Source organism: Lygodium microphyllum, chromosome 16 (genome assembly GCF_053477565.2).
Source record: "Lygodium microphyllum isolate KBCC chromosome 16, Lygodium_microphyllum_v1.1.10, whole genome shotgun sequence".
NCBI lineage: Eukaryota > Viridiplantae > Streptophyta > Polypodiopsida > Schizaeales > Lygodiaceae > Lygodium > Lygodium microphyllum.
In genome coordinates, this window is record NC_141150.1 from 83,496,767 (window position 1) to 83,519,896 (window position 23,130).

The 23,130-nt window shown below is 38.8% G+C and overlaps 1 protein-coding gene across 2 annotated transcripts in view; it reads left to right on the forward strand.

Moving 5' to 3' along the window:
• Positions 1–11,427, forward strand: part of LOC148023047 (uncharacterized) — a 62,272-nt gene extending 50,845 nt beyond the window's left edge. The window contains exon 5 of one of the 2 annotated variants that reach the window (XM_087695165.1): positions 10,693–11,427. In XM_087695165.1, the coding sequence (XP_087551291.1) occupies positions 10,693–10,804 (112 nt within the window). In that variant the 3' untranslated portion in view covers positions 10,805–11,427. The remainder of the gene's footprint in view (positions 1–10,692) is intronic. The other variant, XM_087695166.1, reaches the window with a different exon arrangement.
• The last annotated feature ends 11,703 nt before the right edge of the window (positions 11,428–23,130 follow it).

The following is a 23,130-nucleotide window of genomic DNA, read 5'->3' on the forward strand; positions in this document are numbered from 1 at the left end:
GGAGTTAATAAGACTTATAGCCTTATTAAAAGGCAGTTCTATTGGCCTGGAATGAATAAGGACGTCCTTGACTATGTGGTCAAATGTAATAAATGCCAGGTTAATAAAGCTGAAAGATTGAAAATGGGAGGACTTCTCCATCCACTAGAGATTGCTTCAGGAAAATGGGAGAGTATCTCCATGGATTTTATTGTTGCATTACCCAGAACACAGAGGAGGCATGACTCTGTGTGGGTGATTGTGGATAGGTTAACCAAAATGGCTAGGTTCATTCCAACTTCAACTGATGTTAAAACACCAGAATTGGCTAGATTGTTCGTAGAGAACATATACCGATTGTATGGCCTTCCGGCAAATATAGTTTCTGATCGGGATAGAAAATTTGATAGTCAATTTTGGCGTGCAGTATTTAGGAAGTTGGATACTAAACTTAGCATGAGTACGGCGGATCACCCACAAACTGTTAGGCAAACTGAAAGGGTTAACCAAATCCTTGAAGATATGCTTAGGGTATATGTAAGTAAAAGGCAAACTAATTGGGAAGAGTATCTACCGATAACAGAGTTTGTATATAATAGTGCCAAGCACTCTTCCACTGGATATAGTCCATTTATGTTAATGTATGGGTTTCAACCCGGGGCTCCTCACCTCATGCAGTAGGATTGCATAAGGAAAAGGTTCAGGGAGCTAAGGATTTTTTGGAGGATATGAATAGTATGTAAAAATTTGCTCAAGAAAATATTAAAAAAGCTCAAAATCGAGCTAGAGCATATGCAAATCCTCACCGAAGAGACATCTCCTTTGAAGAAGGAGAATTGGTCTATCTTAAGGTGCCTGAACAAACCAAAACCATGAAAACAGAACAATGTCCAAAACTTTCACCCAGGTATTGTGGTCCTTTTACAATACTTAAAAAGGTGGGAGAAAAGGCTTACAAGCTCCAACTACCTACTGGTAGTAAAATACATCCAGTTTTTCATGTGAGTAAGTTAAGGAAAAAGCTGGGTGATTTGGATAATTTAATCTTAAATGATAACATTAAGGAGCTATTAGATGACCAATCTATCCCACATGAACCAGAAAGAAAATATTAAATGTTTGCAAGAGACGAACAAGGAATACAATTTATCAAGAATGCTTGGTCAAGTGGAAAGATTGTTCTGAAGAAAGCTCAACATGGGAGCGAGTAAGTACCCTAAGAAAACGGTTTCCCAATTTACAGTTAGACCTTCCAAGTATCGTTTTCGAGGACGAAACCAATTCTTAAGGGGAAGGAAATGTTATATTAATAAGGTAAATAACGGAAAACAAGCACGAGGGATGACCGTCCGGGGCCTTGGGCGCCCGAACGGGGTTTAGGGGAGCCTAGAATTAAAGAGAGTCCAGGAATAGTAGGACTCACCAACAAATGATGGCTGGCAATCGGATTACGATGAGAGTAGCTAGCAATAACTAGGCAAGGCTGGGAGGAAAAAAAAGGCTCTCGTGCCCTTTGAGTGTTGGATTGTATTCTCTTGAGTTCTCTTCATCTTTTCAATTGCTTAACACCCTTCGTGAGAAGGTCTCTGTAGGGTTATCATCTGTATGCACTTTGACAAGCTCAATGCTCTTACTGTCAAGTACATCTCTAATGAAGTGGTACTTCACCTGTATGTGCTTTGTCTTTGTATGAAAGACAGGATTCTGTGCTAGCATGATAGCACTCTGACTATCATAATGGAGAACAGGTAACTCTGTGATGCCAAGCTCTCCCACAAGATGTGAAAGCCATAAAGCCTCCTTGCATGCCTTAGTGGCAGCCACATACTTTGCCTTTGTAGTAGACAATGCAACACACTTTTGTAGCCTGGAGATCCAAGAGACTGCTCCTCCTGTGAAAGTAAACACATATCCAAAAGTGGACTTCATGCAGTTCGCATGATCAATATAGTTTGCATCCGTAAAGTCAACAACAGATGCCTTTTGCTTTCCAAAGCAGATGCACAACTCCTTTATGCCTTTGAGGTATCTCATAATACCTTTCACTCCATCCCAATGCTTGCCATGTATCTGCTAACCACTCCCACTGCAAAGGCAATGTTAGGACGTGTAGCAACCATAGCATACATCAAATTGTCAACAGTTGAAGCATATGGTATCTTGGCCATTTCAGCCTTCTCACCATCGGATGCAGGGCTGTCCTCTACACTAAGTTTCACATATGGAGGCAATGGAACCCCAATTGTTTTACCCCCCTCCATATTGAAACACTGCAAAACTTTGGAGATATACTCCTGCTAAGATAGATAAAGTAAGCCTTTTGATCTATCTTTGAGTATTCGCATGCCAAGAATGTGATTTGCATCACCAAGATCCTTCATGTCAAAGCTGCCATGAAGACTTTGCTTCAATGAATCCAAGGCATGAGTATCCCTGCTAGCAATCAACATGTCATCAACATACAAAACCAAGATAACCAGGCTGCCATCTGCTGCCTTCTTGGTGTACAAGCAGTGATCCACTTGACTTCTATGAAAGCCTTGGGACTGCATGAATGTATTAAACTTATGATACCATTCTCTTGGTGCTTGTTTCAGCCCATACAAACTCCTTTTGAGTTTACATGCCATTTTTTATTTCCCTTGTTCAACAACTTCAGGCTGTTGCATATATATGTCTTCATGCAGATCACCATGTAAAAACGCAGTCTTTATATTCATTTGTATGAGCCCCATATCCTCAACTGCAACTAAGCCCAAATTGGTTCTCAATGTAGTCATCTTGACTACAGGAGAGAAAATCTCATCAAAGTCAATTCCATGCTCCTACTTGTACCCCTTTGTAACCAATCTTGCTTTGTACTTTGGTGAGGAACCAGAAGTGACCTTCATCTTGTAAGCCCATTTGCATGGAAGAGTTTTCTGCCCTTTAGGCAATTGCACCAATTCCCAAGTGCCATTTTTTTCAAGAGATTCCATCTCTGACAGCATGGCTTTATACCATTTCTTGCTGTCCTGTTTGTCCATTGCTTCCTTGAAGCAAGACAGTTCACCACAGTCTGTCAACATGACATAATCAGCCACATTAATTGCACCTGGAATAAACCTGCCAGGTTGTCTAGTAGCCCTAGATGATCTCCTAACCCAATGGTCATTGTTTGCTAGCTGTTCCTGCAAATTTCCATTTTCAGCATGCTGTCTTAGCAATTCAGCCCGCAAATCAGCATTAACAGCTTGCTGTCCTGGCTGTTCCTGCACATGTAATGGCTCATTTTCATGGGCAATACCTGGTTGATCATTTCCAGCATTTATAGGTTCATTTACAGCAGGTATTTGTCGCTGTACGTGGGTACATTTTGTTGTCCAAAAGGTATTTCTACCCGGAATACAACCCTACGGACCTCCTCAATCTTTTCGGGCTGTTTGTGCATGCGATCTGTAATGTCATTGCTGCGTACTACTTTCCTTTTCTCGGGATCCCGCAATCTATACCCCATTTCATCTTCGTCACCATATCCTAGGAAAATGCATTTGTAGGACTTTGGCTCAAGTTTGCTGCGTTTTTCTTTAGGAATGTGCAAAAAAGTCTCGAAGCCAAACACTTTTAGATGAGCATATGAAGGTGGCTTGCCTGACCACGCTTCTTGGGGAACCCTTCCTCCCCCCCTCCAAAGACATGTTTGGTAACCTATTAATCAAGTGAACGGTTGTCATAACAGCCTCTACCCAAAAACCATGGGGTAATTCAGCATGAGACAGCATCGTACAGAGCTTATCTTGTATGGTCCAATTCATACGCTTTGCAACTCAATTTTGGGGCGGATTATAAGGGACAGTGAGCTCCCTCTTTATCCCTTTGCTGTCACAAAATGCTTGAAAGGCCTTGGACACATATTCCCCACCATTGTTAGAGCGAAGACACTTAAGTGTCTTATCTGTTTGATTTTCAGCCAATGCTAAGAATTTTTTAAACTTGTCAAGCACTTCCTCCTTGCTACAAATAGGGTAAACCCATACTTTCCGTGTAGCATCATCAATAAAGGTGACAAAATATTTCTTTTTCCCTAAAGATAATCCTGGCATTTGACATATATCCGAATGTACTAACTCTAAAGGAGAAAGTTTCAAAGAAAGAGACTTTTTGTGAGATGTCTATGCATGTTTGCCTTAAATACAATGATCACAATATTCAAAATCAGCATAGTGAAGACAAGGCAAGTAACCCAAACGAGAAAGCACTTTCATTCTTGTTTTACTCATGTGTCCCAACCGGCCATGCCACAAAGAAACGCTTGGCTGTTCGGTCACGACAACAACATGGTCACGCACACTAGATACATGAAGTGGATACAAAGTATCACTCTTGTAACCTCTGGGAATACTCTTGTAACCTCTGGGAATAACCCTAGATTCCTTACAGATCTTCCATTTTCCATCACCAAAGGTGGTATGCAAACCATCATCATCTAGCTAGCCTGTGGTAATCAAGCTCTTCTTGAGCTGAGGTACATGATGAAGTGTAAAGACAGAGCCATGCTGAAACTGTAACTACACACTGCCAATACCTGCAATCTCACATGCATAGTTATCCCCAAGATGGACAATACCATGTTGACCCCCTGTATAGGCGGAAAACCACTCACGATGAGGGGTGACATGAAAGGAAATACCTGAATCAAGAATCTAGGTATGCATGTCATCATCTGTATCTGCAAGTAAAGCTTGGGTACCAAAGTGTGAAGAGACAAAGAGTACATCACTCCCACTGTCGATGTCATGAGTGACTACATTCACCTCTTCAATTTTTACACTGCTCTTCTTAGGCTGACTGTCCTTTTTCTCTTCCTTGCTATCATGTGTGTTCTTGCCTTTTCCTTTCTCTTTCTTCTATTTGTAGCAGTCATGTTTAAAGTGACCCTTCTTGCCACAATGATGGCATTTAACATCTTTGCCATGTGATTTACTGCGTCCCTTGCCATCATATTTGCCCTTTTGCTATGATCTCTTCCGTAAATAGAGCACTCTCTACATCAGCATACAAAAGGATAACATTAGAATTGCTCATAGCAGTCGTGAATGTATCCCAACTCTCTGGTAGAGTGCAAAGTAAGAAAGTAGCCTTAAATTCCTCATCAATCATGAACTTCAAGGCAACTAGCTGGCTGAAAATTGAGTTAAACTCACTCAAGTGAGTAGACATTGCTGTATCCTCTTTCATATGCAAATCCATAAGCTTTTTCAGCCAATACACTTTGCTTACAACACTCTTTTGTGCATACAGTTCTTCCAGTCTAGTCCATGTAGCATATGCAAAATCCAAACCTTCAATGTTGAAGAGCAGGGCATAAGAAATCAATAGCCTATGGTTTAGCGTGCAAGCTCATTTAACTCATCCCAATCGTCTTGATCCATGTCGCGGGCTTTGCTCTTTTGGTTTTGATCGGCTTTGCCTGCTTCTTTTGTAACAGGATATTGTAGCATTGCTTTTGCCAAACTGCAAAATTATGTGCACCTTCAAGCTTCTTTATGTGCATCAAATTACTGCTGTCATTGCTGCCAGCCATGATTTTCAGCCCAAATGTGACAAGAAAACCAGCAAATGCAGGCCCAAATTGTCACCCAAGTGACCAAGGTACAAACAAGTACCAATCAGCAATAAATGACCACGCAGAAGCACAGATTTCAGATCTGTAATTAAATTTTCAGGAGCACCAAACCATGTGCTACAGCATTATCCAACTGATTACAGTTGTTCCAAGGGCATATGCATCACATTACATGAGGAATCCCAAAATTTCAGTTGCAATTTCTGTTGTACATGTATCCATGGGCATAAAATTTGACACGAACGGTCAAAAGCCCCAAAATTTTGTGCTCATAGCATCAAACACACATTTGCATTTCCTTTGTTATGCATAGGACAGTCTAGTTTTGCCAAAATAGAGCAATTTCAGCAAAACCCCCAAATTTTACCTTGTGTTGATATCCAAATTGCATGAAATTCAACCTGCATGTACAGAAAATGACCAAATGCTGCACAAATTTTGCCCAAACTGCAATGCGCATTAATGTCGAGAAATTGGGTAAATTTCAACCCAATTTGCGCATGTACGTTAAAAGCCCCAAATGTCGAGGACAAAATGTCACAAATTCTTGCAATTTTTGAGACAGATATCATTGTTGCATCTTGCTCACACCAAATCTGGACAAATCCCCAAATTTTCCAAGTCTTGCGTGCACTAATTTCAATGAAATTGAAAGAATTTCACTAAAATGTAAAAAGCCCCAAAATTCCCAAGCAAATGTGCACCGATTTTGTAATTTTTGAGTCAGATAGTCCAATTCTGTGTTGAGATCCCTAAATTTGGGAAAAGCTCTAAATTTCTGGCTCAATTTTGCACAGATCTACACACTATGCTTGCGCGCGCGGACACCCAGAGGAGAGGAGAAAAAAGTAATCTCAAATGTTTTTGGAAAAAAACAAGAGGAGGAAAATTGTGGGTCAACGGGCTGTTCAGGTCCGTGACTTGTTGTGCTTGCCTTTTTTGTCGACCGCTGGTGGAGCTCATCAGCGTCTGCTGGTCCTGCCCCGCTAGAGACGTCCGGTACGTTGCGCGTCAGCTGGTGTTTGTCAGCTGCTGCCCGTCGCACCCCTGGTCCACGCTTGCTTCAGTCGATTGCCTCTGCACTTGTTGCGTGGTCTACAGCCTGTCGCCTGGTCTCCAGCAATCGTCTGGTCTCGCTGCAATTGATTGCCGTCTGCCGCTGCCCACTGCCTGCACGTCACGTCGGTGACTCTCTTGCTCGCCTTTCCTGTTCGAACTCCGAGAGGCACGAATGCCTCAACCGCAACTTTGATATTAGTTTGTAGGGATTGATTAGGCACAGAGATCGAGATAGACTGTCCTATGCACAGTGAGAGCCACAGAGAGTGAGAGAGAGCAGAGTAGAGAGTGAACACGTTTTCAGGTACAATGATGAGTGTATACCTTTAGGTTTTTAGATAGATATATAAGTAAAAGTGCTAAGGTTGTGTTCACACCCGAGCACATTTAAAAGGCACGAGGCCTTTATTCCCAATAGAGGGCTTCATGCAAGTCAAGAATCATCAAGATAACAATCCACCATACAAATTGATCTAATGGATGGAGGAGACATGAGACTTTTGAATTGGAAGAACATGGGAAGAGTTAGCAGCCAAGGTAGTTGGCATGTGCTCGTACTTGATCTTGAGAGAAGGCTCCAATGTTGACCAAGTATTGTAGACATGCTTGGAACTCAACCTTGAGAGATGGCTCCCATGCTAATCAAGAATGCGAAGACACAACCACCAAGGAAGCAGTGTAGACATGCTTGGAACTCAACCTTGAGAGATGGCTCCCATGCTAATCAAGAATGCAAAGACACAACCACTAAGGAAGCAGTCCATCTGATCTCAAGAAAGAAGATGCTAGCTTTGTCTCCATGTTGATGGAGGCAATATCGTCCAAGCAAGAATAAAAAAACTAAATCTTCAGCGTAGTTAGGACCCACAAAGAACTTATAATGTTTGTCTTGAACAGAAACATAAAACTCAGCATGAAAGGATCAAGAAAGGACCTTCAGTCTAGTCAAGACGTGCAAAATACTTCCAATGTTAGTCTTGAGCTAAAATACAAAACTCAGTATGAAAGGATTAAGAAAGAAACCCACATACTAGATGTTTTATATTAAGGTGCTTTGGATGTTGTATAAATGAAGAATATCTTTGAGTGAGTGTTAGATGTTGGGCTAAAAATGCATTAGCTTGACTTAGATAGTCCTAAATCACGCTTAATTAATGAAAAAAACCTCTTATTTTCAAAAGATACGTGGATAACCCAAAAGGTGAACCGAATGTAGAGAAATAGAGTTTTCTAGGCATCGATAAACCAACACAAAATCTTTAGTGCCTTTCAAATACTACAAAACTCGTTTAGCTGCAATTCAATGTTTGACATGGAGAACTAATATGTTTTTCAAGAAGATTTACAACAAAAAAAATGTCAGGGTGAGAATTTAAGCCAACAAATTGAAGACATTCAACAAGAAAGTGAGAGTTTTTGGTAGAGCTCACAAGACAAGGAGTATTAGTAGGATGTGTAGAACCCAAACCAAACTTCCGAATAATATCTTCAATGAACTTTGTTTGATGCAGTAATAAAATACTTAAACCCTAATTTGGGTGTCCTAAACTTTCTATAAATAGACATGTAGCCTACTACTCTCCTTGAATCTCGTTTTTGCAAGTTTCAGGAGTCGTATCCCTGTTGCCCACACCTCGTTTGTGGAAGACATTGCGGTCAGAGCTTTCCCCAGCCATCTGCTACCATTAGGCGCTTGATTCTAGTTAGCATCTGGTGTTGTTACCACTAGCTTGGAATTGTCACCTTGATCTTCTCTCTCCTCTGAATGTTCCGTTTTCAGTTTTTGGCTGTTGCATTTGCACTAACAGTTGTTCAAATTTTCTCTCTCCTCAAGTACATGCGTTTTTAGTCTTTCCCTCTCTTGCATTGCCGTCTACATCATATCTAAGCCTTCCTTGGTTGCGTTTGTTGGTATTAGATACTTGGAGGCTACCTTTGTTGTGATTCGAGATCCGTTCAAAGAATGACACTCTACAAATCATAATCTCTGCCTTGATCCCAGAGATACGAGAGTTCAAGGTTCAATATTCACTACATAGTGTGTTTGCTGCATGAGCATTGTATATTCATTATTCATTGTGTTCATTGTCTCTGAGCTAACTAATTTGCAACCATCACTTAATGCTAAGTCTTTTATACAAATTGCACCGCAAGCCCTTAAAAAAACAAAATACCATAACAACAACAAAAAGTCCATTGTTGATACTATCCACCTTTGAAAGACTTGGTAGGCCCTTGGGTAGCAGATGCGTATCCTTGGTTTGATGGCATGGCCTTTTTGGGGTGATCACGGCTCCTTTGGTAAGTTACCCATCACCTTTGTAGTCTTGATAGGTCATTGGGCAGCCAATATGCACCCTTTGCCCGATGCCCTGGCTGCTGTGGGGTGGGACAAAGGAAAACAAACCTAAAGGGCTTATTTTGCACAGCTCAGTTTTGGGCTTGAGAGGGGGTTTTTAGTCTTTCTCTCTCTTGCATTGCCACTTGCATTAGATCCAGTCTTTCTTGGCTATATTTGTTGGTGTTCGACAGTCAGAGGTTGCCTTTGTTGTGATTCAGGATGTTTCGAGTACCACACTCTATAGCTCATAATCTTTGCCTTGATTCTAGAGATACGAGAGTTCGAGGTTCAGCATTCACTGCATAGTGTGTTTGCTGCATGAGCACTGTATATTCATTATTCATTCACTTATATTATTCATTGTGTTCATTGTCTCTGAGTTACCCTAACCCTAACCGTAATTGTGTTTTGAGTTTATCAGTCTGTGCTTTGTCGTTCGATTGGTTTTGTGCTTTTTGCATTTAGAGTATTTCTTCACATTAGATGCAATGGAAGTGAATGAAGGTAGGTGACTAAGTTATTACCATATTTTGGTAGTAATGTGTGTGAAAGTACTTAGGATCGTCAGGGCATTTTTTCCCCTCTTTAGGAGGTTTTTTTCCCTCAGCCTTTTATATATGCTTATTCACTTTTAGGGCATACTTAGTCTTGTAAATCTTCTCTATTGATACCCCTCAGTACACTTTGAGTTTTGATCTCTCAAGTTGCTTCTTCTCCAAGCTGCGTACTTACACTTGTGCAACCCTAAATCCAACAATTGGTATCAGAGTGGGCTTCTATCTCTTGGTTAGAGTCGTCAACACCCTTGTACAGGTCATTAAATGAACATGTGGTGTGAAGTCCATTGTGGATGGCGAGCTAGATGAGTCAAGCCATAACCTCAACTGTCCTGAAAGATGTTGACTGAGGGGGACTTTTCATATGCCACATTATCAACATCTCGCCATTGGGGAGGGTGGGAACCAGGAGAAACACGAGCAATAATTTTAGATGTTGGAGTAGGATACCCTCTCTGCTGGACGGGGGACTAGGGTGACCCTTGATTTTGTTAGAACACTTCTCGTCACATGACCAGTTGCTGGCAGTAAGTACATTATCGGTTTTTTTAAAGGCAAGTGCCATCAACTTTGTTTAGGTTCTTTGGTTCTGTTGAAGGTGTGCCACTGTTTTTAGGACTTTCCTCTTGGTTTTGAGAGTCCTTGCTACCTCTGAACTTCCTGTTTAAAGTGAAAACCAGAGCCCCCTTTGAAGTAGACAACAGGGATGTCTCCTGTGGATTTGGTCATGCAGCCAAGCATAATGCAAGAGCTGGCATTCAAACTTGTGGAAGGTTGAAGATTAGGGTAATGCAATGGGTTGCTACATCAAATAGAAAGTGTTCTGAAGGCAATAGAAAGGCCATTAAAGTCTTGTGCGTGTTTTCCTCGAGCTGAATTACAGGAATAGGATGCAGTCTATGATGCAAAAAGAACTGTGGATCTTATAGATTTGAAATGGAAATGTATCAATAGCCTGAAAAGGATAACCTGTTTTCACTTCTGGCACTCATCAAATATAAAAGAATTGAGGCCAAAATAGAGAGGAAAAAGAGTTGTATATTTTTCTTAAGTTGAATTGCAAGGATAGGATGCAGTCTATAGCTACAAAAGAGACTGATGTTTTTAAAAGTTAAATCTCTAATGAAGTCTAATGTCTGTTTTCACTTCAGGTACTCACCAAATATAAAAGAGTTGAAAGTGCTCGAGCATAGGAAAGTGCGGAGGAACAAACTCTATTACTTGCGTGACAAGATGCAAGATAAGCAGAATAAAATAACCTAGGTGTAGAGATAACTCAAAATTGGAACAGGACAACTGCTCCATTGTGGAAATGATAACAGTTTTGTGCAGTCTTATGCGTTGATCAGCACGGAGACAAATCTGGATTTAAAAGATTAGGGTCAATATGGCTATATTGGTAGCTTGTATTTCAGGCTATGTCAAAGACACTGGTCAGTTCGAGGATATGTTGGTGATTGTTTCACTCCAATCTGAAACATGGATGTGGTTTATGAGATCAGTGATTCAATGCAAGGAATGAAGTCTACACATTTGCATTACCCCTGGAGCTCTTTCCATTGACAAAAGGAACTTGCATGTGGCAAATGGTACAGCAACATTGTCCCATGCTTTTATCTAAGATAATATGAATTTCTTAGCCCTAATTTTCGTGATGGTACCCCCATGTCTGGCCTCACACATGTAGGCTTTAAAAAGGTACCTTATATTTTTGCTTCAACAACAGAATGGATTGAAATGGATCAATTGTTTGCATGCGACTTGCATTTCATGCCACTAGGGCTACGCATGGATCACTATGGGTGTGACTGGCACATGATACATATTTATGCAGCTCGCATTTTGTCGAATGGATCTGGACTGTGCAGGCATCAAATCACTCACCACCATGGATTCCATCACTTTGATGTCCCTCATGATGATGCACATTTTGCCTCAAGCACTTTCTCTTTGTCAATAACAGTTTCATAATGCATGAGAAAATGTTTTTGTTGTGAGTACTCTAAAGTAGAGTTTAAATATGCATGGTATTCTTTATTTTTACATGTTCCATTGTCGCTCTTGTATTGTATGCAAGATGTGGTGAGAAAGGAAATTTGCACTCAAATGCAAACTGAAGCTGAAAAATACATTAAAAAGGCTATGATTACATGCATCTAGATGATGTTGAGAATTATCAACTCTCGTTTGCCTAGTACAATATAAGAAGCCATAATGTTGCAAGATCCTCTCATGGACAACTTCAAAATCTATTTTAAAGAAATGCACTAACTTGTGCTCTTCAACATTGAACTTTATGTTTTGCCAAACTTATGATGCACCGGAGATTTATGTCAATGTAGTGAAGTGTGAAAGGAGATGGATTATGGAGTTATCATGTACATATTATGGCAGTAGAGCCCATGTGTTGAAACATTTATCCCGACCAGTCTTTCTAGTGTAGAACTGCATTTAGGAGGTAGATACCTTTTCCTTCTAGCTGAAACAAGGCCTGGATGAGAAGAATTGTAGAGGGCCAATTTTGTTGCCAGCAAACTTGTGCTATTAGAGTTTCATAGTCTAGAGTATTACTACAATTGTTAAACTTGTATGCACAACTAGCAACACTCGTTAATTATTAGGATGGATTCACACATTTTCTTCACATAAATATCACCTAAGCTCACATGTATCCACCTTCAGTTGTTACATGATAGCAATTTAGTTACTATGTAAGAAACAATCTATGTTCTTTATGAAATGCTTGTTAATGTTTTTGGAGACAAACCATGAGTTGGGTTTTATTAACATGTTCCTATAAAGTGGCACCTAACATCACAAAGACCTTGGTGGTTGTATATACACAATTCTAATATTAGATGCATGTCAATATGAGTGGTTTTGTAGGTGATAGCACAAGGAAATTTAGGTGTCATTGGCAACTCAAATATAGGAGGCCAAGCATTTGCAATTTGAAGATAATGGTTATCTAAAACTCAAAAGGTTTTTGAGTGCTTAAACTTGATTATAAATAACGAGGATTTTAGAAAATTTTCATGGCGAACAAGCAAATACAAAAAACATTTTTGGCACATGGATGTTACACAAATGTAAAAAGTATTTATGGACATTTAGCACATACTCTACAAGACATGACTATTTTGAGGTACAATTGTTCTTAAAAAAAATCAATTTTGATACGTCACTTTCCACCAATCAAATTATAGTAAATGATATTTGGTTAGCTCATGTTTTCACTTATGGCGAAATTCAAGTGATTAAAAAGGGCCTTCCCTATATTACTATTATTAGGGGCAATTTATTGTTGGCATGGTCATCATAATGGAGCTTGGGATCTTGAGAATTCTAAATATGGTATGGTTGGTATGATCAGAATGTACTTCATACCACAAATAGGATATTAGACGAGCTTGAACAAATGTAAGAGTGGAAAGGCTAAAAGCAACAATGACCAAATTGGTCCCAAGCCTATATAGAGACACACGTTAGAGGTGGTCATGAGTGCTAATCAACTCACATCTCTTTGGTAGTCCTACCATATATATCTAAGCACAATCTATTTCCTCTCATGGATGGTGGTTAATAGCTGCATTTTTACGACCATTTAGGTACTACATTACATGTAGCAAGTGTAATTGACAAGCTTGATGTAAACTTCTCAAAAGTTGTAGAGGTTGGCTAAATTTATTGACAAGTTTGATGTAAACTTCTCAAAAGTTGTAGAGGTTGGCTAAGTTTACACTTTCAATGTAAAATCATATCATGTTCTAGAGCTAGTTAAATCTTTATCGTACACATTTTGTTGTGCATGCTTTGTCATGCTCACCTTGTGTCTATTGTCTATGCTGATGTTACCATTACCATTGTAGCTTTCTCTCACTATTGAAGCACGTAACACTCCCAATATGGTATTATTACAACACCAATATATGGATCTTTCTTTAGTGATGTTTGGGTGACAAGGTAATTCTATTTGCTTCGTTTGTACTATGCTTATAGACATGTTTTCTATGTGTTCACTAATGTGCCACATTTTGGATTTCAACGTGTTTTGCTTTGAACATGAGAGAGAGAGAGAGAGAGAGAGAGAGAGAGAGAGAGAGAGAGAGAGAGAGAGAGAGAGAGAGAGAGAGAGAGAGAGAGAGAGAGAGAGAGAGAGAGAGAGAGAGAGAGAGAGAGATTTTGAGGCTTAAGTATCCTTGTTCAATATAGATTTGGCAACTACAAACGCAAGCTATAAAGAACCCAGATCTAACAAGGATTTGAAATGGGGATATAGCTAACCATCACCCTCAACTTGTCTTGTCAGCATAGGTATTGATGTCATCATATAGCACATTTTAAGAAATACATGGAAAGGATTTGGACTTTTTGACATCACAAATGTGCCTGCATTCAAATGCTTGGAGAGGCCAAATGATTAAAAGAGGGCCAGAGATGGGCTTGTGCCTTTTGCCAGAGATGGGTGTGTGCCTTCTAACTTCATATGGAGCAATCAAGGCACAAAATTTACTCCGGCTTTGCATGCCAAAAGGCATAAACCTATGTATGGCCCTTTTTTGGCTCTTCTAGGCTCTTCAATGTTTGACTTTGGTGATTGGAAAGTTGCTTCAGGGGTTTTTTGGCCACTATGGATGCATCTTCACTTCAAAAACTCCACGTTCTCCCTAAAAATACCATCAAAACAACTACATGGACTCAGGTATTAAATTTTTTTAGCATTGAAGTGCTTTGTCTATCTCTAACGATGATGCAAGTTGAATAAATAAAGTAGCTCTGTTACACTTCAAAAAGATACCCACTTTGAAGGCCTACTCATTTGTTCCTCAAATAAACACCATCATTGAAGGTGCACTCCACTATTTTTTGAGAATATGGAATAAAGTTAATTTCCAATGGTAGATGGGTTCCTTCCTAATTGGTTGTAGTACATTATTTTCTCTCTCATCTAAAATGTATTAATTCCCTTAAAAATGTCCTAATTAATTGCCAATATGCTTGGTTATTGTTCAATACTCTTTTTTTATCATATCCTTTTCTTTCTTTTGTTGGCTTATAAAAGAAAGAGAATAGGAGAAAATATGTGCATTTGTATGAATGCATTAGTATTGTGTGTGTGCTACTATCCAACGAAGTGGAGCGAGCAATGTGGCATGATTAACTATTTACTCTATGACATTGTACTATGAGTACACATTTAACTTTTCTTTAGATTGACTTTGATATTAATTCACTTGTAGCAAAGTTTAATGGGTCCAATGGAGTCATAGCAAAGTAGACTAAAATTCCACTCATAAAAGCTTAATAAGAGAAAAACCAAGGAATTTCCTACAAGGTTTCCCTATAAGAATATTCTCAAAGGGTCATCGGTTTTCCCAAAATAGATTATCAAACAAGGTTAGTATTGTGTCAAACGTGGCAAACTTTTATCTCCTCTTCTTCCTCTCTCAAGCTCAACTTCTTGTCTCTAGTTTAGTAAATTTAGAGCCTACTATTCTTTTAGGATGCAAAAAACTTAACTCTTGCAAAGTTCAAATTAACAAAAATTTCAAAACTTCTAATTTGAAGAATTTGTAATTACACAAATTTATGTTTCCTAAAATCAGTAGTTTGTTCTCCAAGCGGAGAACATATTGTTGTGTGTGTGCACGCGTGTGCGTGCGTGCGTGTGTGTGTGTTGAAACCTCTCTCTCTCCCCCACCCCCTGTGCCCCTCTCTCTACACATAGAGACTATGATAGACAAAAGGAAGCAAGGTGAAAAAGTAACTTGGAAATTAAATTAATCCAAAATCATTTCACATTAAAAAAAGAAAAACAAATGCCGTTGCCATTGTATACATATGTTGTAGGTGAATTCTCTGTCTCTGTCTCTGTCTCTATGGGGGGGGGGGGGGTTAGCACATATGTAAAAGTGCTTAATGTGCATTAGGTCCTCCTTCTAGATGTTAGTATATGCCTCTTACTTCAATGGAATGGGGGAGGGGGCACTTGGGGCTTTGTTAAGATGTGTACTTGCCTATTTGCAAGTTACACATGTATGTGCATGTAAGCATGCATGTTAAAGGTCCATACATGTGTGAGTAAGGTTAAGGATAGAGTATGTATGAAGATTATGGGTATGCAATTATGTGGTTTTAGGCAAGTATGCAAGTGTGTATGTAACGATATTGGGATCTTGGGGTTTTGACTAGATTTCATGTGAAAAATAGGGTTGGAAGTTAGAAAATATGCATGCCTATGCATCTAAGGGCATTTGGGTTTAGTACAATGTGTCATTTTTGGTATTCCTTTGTACTATGCCTTCCTAGGCATGAGATTTAGGTGTTTGTATAAGTACACTCAACTAGACTTTGCTGTGAGTGAAATAAAATATCAAATAAATAATTTTTTCCAGTATTGTAAGAGATAACTAAGAAGAGAATATAAAATAAAATTATGTTGCACTTCTCAATTTTGAACTCATTAAAGGCATCCAAGGACATAAGTGCCACTTTCCAAGGGAGCGTGCTAAAAAATGTTTCCTTGCTTTGTAGAACCACTTGATAAGCCTATTACAATCATAATCCTAGCTAGCAACTATTATTGTTATCTTAGATACTAAGCTTTCACCTTGTGTATAGATCAACCATTATAAATATTAAAAGCCTTAAGATGTGTAGCCATGTTAACTTTAAAAAATCTTGTGAAAGTAGCTAACATGTATCACAAACTAGCCTAAGCCTAGTCCCCAAGTTCTTACTCACCATCCCCCCCTTGTACCCTACACTCATCTCTTCATCTAGAGAAAATGGGAGATTTTAATGCAATTACCCTATAGTAATCCATAGCATGATGTGTTATGAGGGCAACAAAGATTTGGCAAGTCAAAGATTGTTGCCTCACAACTTACAAGGAATTAACTTGAAGAAGAAGAAGAAGAAGAAGAAGAAATAAGCCTAGTCTCCAAGTTCTTACTCACCATCCCCCCCTTGTACCCTACACTCATCTCTTCATCTAGAGAAAATGGGAAATTTTAATGCAATTACCCTATAGTAATCCATAGCATGATGTGTTATGAGGGAAACAAAGATTTGGCAAGTCAAAGATTGTTGCCTCGCAACTTACAAGGAATTAACTTGAAGAAGAAGAAGAAGAAGAAGAAGAAGAAGAAGAAGAAGAACTTGATTGTTTATTACAAAATAAGAAATTATAGTAATATACTTCTTGACACAAGATTGATAAAATGGTGTTTACAACAAGGCTAGATCCTCAATACAAGACAAGATCTTAATACAAGACTAGATTAGATATAGACAAGACAATATAAGACAAGGGCTAGAGATACATAGCTTGAACCAGAACTAGAGAGGACATACCTCATAGGAGCCTTACACTTGGCCTTGGCAAGACTAAAGGGCTTGTAACCCAAGTCCCCTATTTTTACTAGAAGTGAGGAGTTTAAGGGAAATATTCTAGATGATGATGTCATTGATGAGATAAGCATAATTGACATAAGTGATCACATAAGCAATGTTGATGTAAGCACTCATACAAGTGGTTATAACTTGAATCATTTAGAATCTTCTAGAGCTTTTTGAAATTTTCTAGCAGTGTCTAGAAAATACTAGGTTTTGTGGTGTCTATGACATTATCACCTCCTTTAGTAATGAGTTTCACGAGGAGGAGTCAAGTTTCTTGGTAAGACTCTTGGTATCAGTGGATGTTGTTAATGAAACTCCTTTACTTTAGTAGGTGCTCGATGAAGGTGGGGGTTTGGTTTCCATGTTCACTAACTAATCATAGCCCTTCCAATGAATGAGGTATTCAAGTCTTCCTCGAGAGATTTTGGGATCGAGGATAGTCTCAACTTCATACTTTAGGCAACCTTCGACTTCAATAGGTTGTGGTGGATGTAATGCCACAAATCACATGGTGGGGGACTTGCTTGACATGTTGCGCCAACAAACACATACCATATACACAAGAGGAAGCTCACTCAAGAACACAAGAAGAGAGATATAGGACAAAATGTTTTCTTGCTAATTTCTTCTTCTTCTTTCTTTCATAATATAATATACACAAAGTATAGATAAGATATAACATAAAGAAAAGTGGCCTACTAAGTCAAACAGTGCATAACTAACTATACTAATCGTTTGGCTCTATAATTATGCCGGTTGTAGGTAGGTGCAACAAACCAAATATAAAAAGTGATAAGTTAGTGGCCATGCAAGGATCTCAGTGACAACCAACGTGATAAGTGTAGATGTACAGATTCATCTAACCAGGCAGTCCATTAATGCATGCATGTATTGAGCTTGCCATCTTAACACTCCCCCTCAATCTCAACGATATCTCTGCAACTCCAAGTAAGCTTCAAAAATTATCAAAGCTTCTCTACACCCAATGCCTTTGTGAAAATGTCGGGTATCTAATCATGTGTGCTATACTAAGTCAATCTCTCTTGCAAGTACCTTTTCTCTCACAAAGTGATAATGCACTTGAAGGTGTTTTGTTCTAGCATGGAACACTAGGTTCCTAGCTAGCTTTATGCTACTTATATTGTCATAGTGAATGAAAAGTGGATCATCTCCTTGTACATCCAAATCTCCCAATAATATTTGCAGTCATACCACCTCACATGCTGCCATAGTAGCACCTTTTTACTCAGTTTATGTACTCGATAAAGCAACCGTAGGTTCCTTTTTGTTGCTCCACGTAACTATTGCACTACCAAGGGAAAATATGAATCCAATGGTAGATCTTCTATTGCCAGACATACTACTAGCCTTATTTGCACTTATGTATTCAAACACTTGTATATCCTTACCTACCTCATAAAAATTTCCATAATGCAAAGTTGAATTCACATACCTCAATATGCATCTAACTATATCCAAATGAGGCTTTCTAGGCATCTCCATAAACTGACTAACAAGGCCAACAACATAACTCAAGTCGGGCCTTGTGATAATTATGTATATTAGACTTCCTACTATACTCTTGAACATAGTAGGGTCTTCTATCTTATCCTTAATATCAACACTCAATTTCACATTTTGCTCCAATGGTATTGAAAGAGGCTTACATGTTGTCATACCATACTTGGACAACATATCCAAGCCATACTATCTTTGGGATAGCCATATGCCATCATCACATCTGATCACCTCAATACTAAGAAAGTACCTCAACTCACCCAAATCCTTCATCTTAAACTTCTTCAAAAAGTTCTTAACTTCATCAATCCCACTGTCACCGTCACCTGTAATAATCAAGTTATCCACATAGATGACTATGATGACCACACTTGCATTACCATTTCTCACATAAAGTGAGTGATCAACATAAAAAATATAAAAGCGAATGCTGATAAGATACTCTTCGATCTTGTCAGACCATGCTCTAGGTGCTTGCTTCTAAGCCCATAGAGTGCCTTTTTTAACCTGCACACATGTGGGATACTCTAAATCCTCATAACTTGCTTCGTGCTCCATATACACCTCTTCTTGCAATTTACCATGCAAGAAGGTATTCTTGACATCCATTTGTTACAAACTCCAACCTTTGGATGTGCTGCCAAAGTAATCACATAGCTAACAGTTGCCATCCTAGCAATTGGACTAAATGTCTCTTCATAATCTATGCCATATGTTTGAGCATTGCCTTTTGTAACCAGCCTAGCCTTATATTTGCTAATGGAATCATTTGCATTATGCTTGATTTTGTAAACCCACTTACAACCAATAGCTTTCTTGCCCTTAGGCAATGGTACTAAATCCCAAGTATTATTGGCTTCTAATGCAATCATCTCCTCATCCATTGATGCATCCCAATGAGCATGACTAACAACATCCTCAAAACAAGTGGTTAACATCCTCAATCACCTTTGCTATATAAGCATAATGGTGAGCCTCCTAATGTTCAAAACCAAATGTTTCAATAGGGTATCTAACCCTGCTAGACATGTACACCAATTGATCACTTAGTGGAGCATTTACATTACCATGTGCTCTTTGTATACCTAGTGTCCTGATTGAAGGAATATCAAGCTCATCATCCAAACTCTTTGAACCATTGGAATCTATATCAAATCCCAAATGACTATTAGATGCATCATTACCATTTGACACTTTCTTCTTCCCTTTGTCTTTACCTACTGCACTTGTAGATGCACATGAAGATGTGGGGCTACTCCTTAGTCTCCCACCAAGGGCTGACTATAGATGTAGTATAAGATGATGTTTATGTTCCACTAAGGCTCCATGATTATTACTTTTCTTTCTACACATAACTATCACAATCATCATCATTATCCAATGTATCGCCATTAGATGCATACCAACTGTTCATCTCATAAAAAGTAACATCCATGCTCACTCTAAACTTACTAGTGAGATAGGGTTATAACAATGATACCCTTTTTGCTCTAAAGAATATCCAATAAAAATACAATTTTAGCCTTTAGATCAAGCTTCTTTTGTAGCTCATCTGGCACATGAACATATACAATACAATCAAACATTTTCAAGTGTGACACATTGGCCTTCTTGCCTATAAAGCATTCTTCAAGGGTTGTGCAACTTTTGCAATATTTATTTTTCCTTTCTACAACCCCATTTTGTTGTGGGGTATACCTACAAGTAACCTATCTTTTTATCCCATGAGATCTCAAAAAGTCACTAAACTCATTAGAGAGGTACTGTCCCCCTCCATCTAATCTCAAGCACTTGACTTTCAAGCTTGTTTCTATTTCAACAATAGGTTTGAAAGTTTGAAGTGCTCAAATACATCACTCTTTTCCTTCATGAAATATATCCAAAGCTTTCTTGAATAATCATCAATAAATCTGATAAAATATTTGTTGCCGCCAAGAGATATGTTTTATGCAAAGCCCCAAACATTTGTATGCACAACATCAAGTATATTTTTTCTCACATTTCTATCATGTGAAAAAGGTTGTCTTGCATGCTTACCAAGAAAACGTTTTCTTGTTGGTTTCTTCTTCTTATTTCTCTCACAATACAATGTACACAAAGTATAGATAGGATATAACACAAAGGAAAGTGGCCTACTAAGTCAAACAATGCATAAGTAACTGTACTAATTGACTTGCGCTATAAACCAAATATAATAAGTGATAAGTCAATGGCCATATGAGGATCATAATCACTACTGACGTGCTAAGTGTAGATGTGTGGACCCATCTAACCAAACGGTCCGTCACCAATGCCTACATGTGTTGAGCTTGCCATCTCAACATGTAAGTTCGTCCCCCTTATTGAGTATGCGTGGAAAGTAACTAGAGATTGTTGGGTGCTGTTAGCAAAAGTACTGTTGGATGGACCAAATGCCAAAGAGATAGGAGTTGTGTAGCAAAAAAGGCAAGAGCCATGCATTTAAGCATGTAGAAATCTTTTAACTAAGTAGTTATAATTCATTTGATGTGATGTATTGTAATCAATGTACTCTATTTTGTGTATCAAATATTCTATGTGTATTTTGAATAGTTTGTTTCATGCTTATTTTGTCACACAATGAAGTGATGTTCCTTAAGTATACAATTCTTTGTGTCAAGTTTGGATATGTTGGATTCCCATAATTCTTAAGTATATTTGTTCTCGGTTACACTTGGTGACCAAGATGATCCTTTCCTGTGTTGTAAGTCTATATGTGCAAGCATTCTTAAGATCCATTGATATCTCCCATTACTTTTGTGCTTGGGAAATATTCATGGCATGAGCAATGACGGGTACAGAATTTGGAGATTCTTGGCTTATTGACCTCCTACAAGTGATGAGGAGTTGTGACCATGGACAACTCCTCATCATTGTTCAAATGTACATTACCCAATTTTAGGTGTTGGTGGGTAGAATTACTACTCCGGCTAATAAGCCTATAGGAGAGATGTTACATTCCATGTATGTTTGAGTGCTACACCATGCCATCCATAGAGCATTGGCTATAGAACATTTGGTGGCCAATGATTTGAACCATTTTGTTCAACAAACCCAACTGGCAGAATTTGTTCTTTCCAAGAATAAGAAAGGAAAGGGAGAGAAGTCTAGCAATTCCACTTATAAAAGTCACAGCTCAAATGATAGTGACTTGGATTTGGGTAAGGACTTTGAGGGAGACACTAGAAATTATGAGGACTCTGAGAAGGAGGAAAGAAAGAAGCTCAAAAAGTCTTAGAAGGACAAGGGTCAAAATCCTTAGAGAGGGCTTGCCGATTTGTAACAAAAATTCTTAATTGTATCAATTGTAATTTGGGTGACTTGGTGGTTTATTGTGGCTTAAATCAACAATTCTGTGCGATTTTCAAGACTTCTGCCCATAGTATAGAGATCTTTTGGTATAATTTGTGCAGTTTGATGGCATGCATAGGGAGATGGTAAGGCAGCGGAGGAAATCAACTTGCCAGTGGGAGTGCTTCAGGACAATTAGTGGTGTCGACACAATATCGCATGATCATCCATCTTTAGACATGGGTTGTGGAGGACACAAACTTAGTCAAGGTGGTGTTTCCCACCCCTTTGGAAGACAATGTTTCTTTTGTATGCAAGAAGGGTACTAGTGGGCAAAATTTTCTGATGGCCAAGCTTATGATGCTCAAAAGTAGAAAGGGAAAGATAAAGGATCCATGGCTTCTGTGAAAGTATGATGGAAATTCAAGAAATTTTGGATCTAGTAGTGAATGTGGTAACCCACTTTGGAAAGTAGCTCAAATTTGCACTAGACAAACCTATCGGTTCTTTTTGGATGTAACAAGAGAAAGTATCCCCTCAAGTTGTGGGATGGCTCATGCATCAACGCTATTTGTGATGGAGGATCCACAACTAATCCCTATTCTAAAGCCTAGACAACAGTAAGCACCTCTGGGGAATCTACCAATGTCAGAAAATTTGGTGACCCCATGATCTAGGGCTATTTTGATGCTACCATCATAGTAGAATTTGGACGTCCTTTGTTTTCAATTACAATACATTTGGATCATCTTTTAAATCTAGTTTTAGCATTCAAAGATCAACTTCTAAAGTTGATTCAACTCGATTGCCATGTTTGATCGATGCAAGAGGTAGTAGCCATGACTACAGAAGTCCTCTCTATGAAAGTATGGAAAGTACATTGTGAGCTAGTTCCACCAGGTCCTCTATTTGATTTGACTATTCTCGTAATTTTTTGTCAGATATCGAGTCCGGGTAATCGATGATGTTCTCCTAGATGATGATGATGATGATGAGAAGTAGCATTTTTGGCTACAAATGCTAATTTCAAACCCTTTTGCCTTGTGGATATCTTACACATAAGTCAACAATATCTCAATTTATAGTTGTTAGCACCTCTCCTTTTGGATGTGATTTTGAAGGCACCATCATTTGGTACAAGTACTAGCAGCTTCAACTCTCCTAGAGTACAAGAAGGAAGAAGCGAAATCTGTAGCTATTGCAAATTCAGATGGTACAAGTACTAGCAGCTTCAACTCTCCTAGAGTACAAGAAGGAAGAAGCAAAATCTGCAGCTATTGCAAATTCAGATGTAGCAAAAGTGTTGGGGCAAAAGTGGGAATTTGAGGCCTAGCTTCAAAAGTTGACAAGGGTCATAGAGG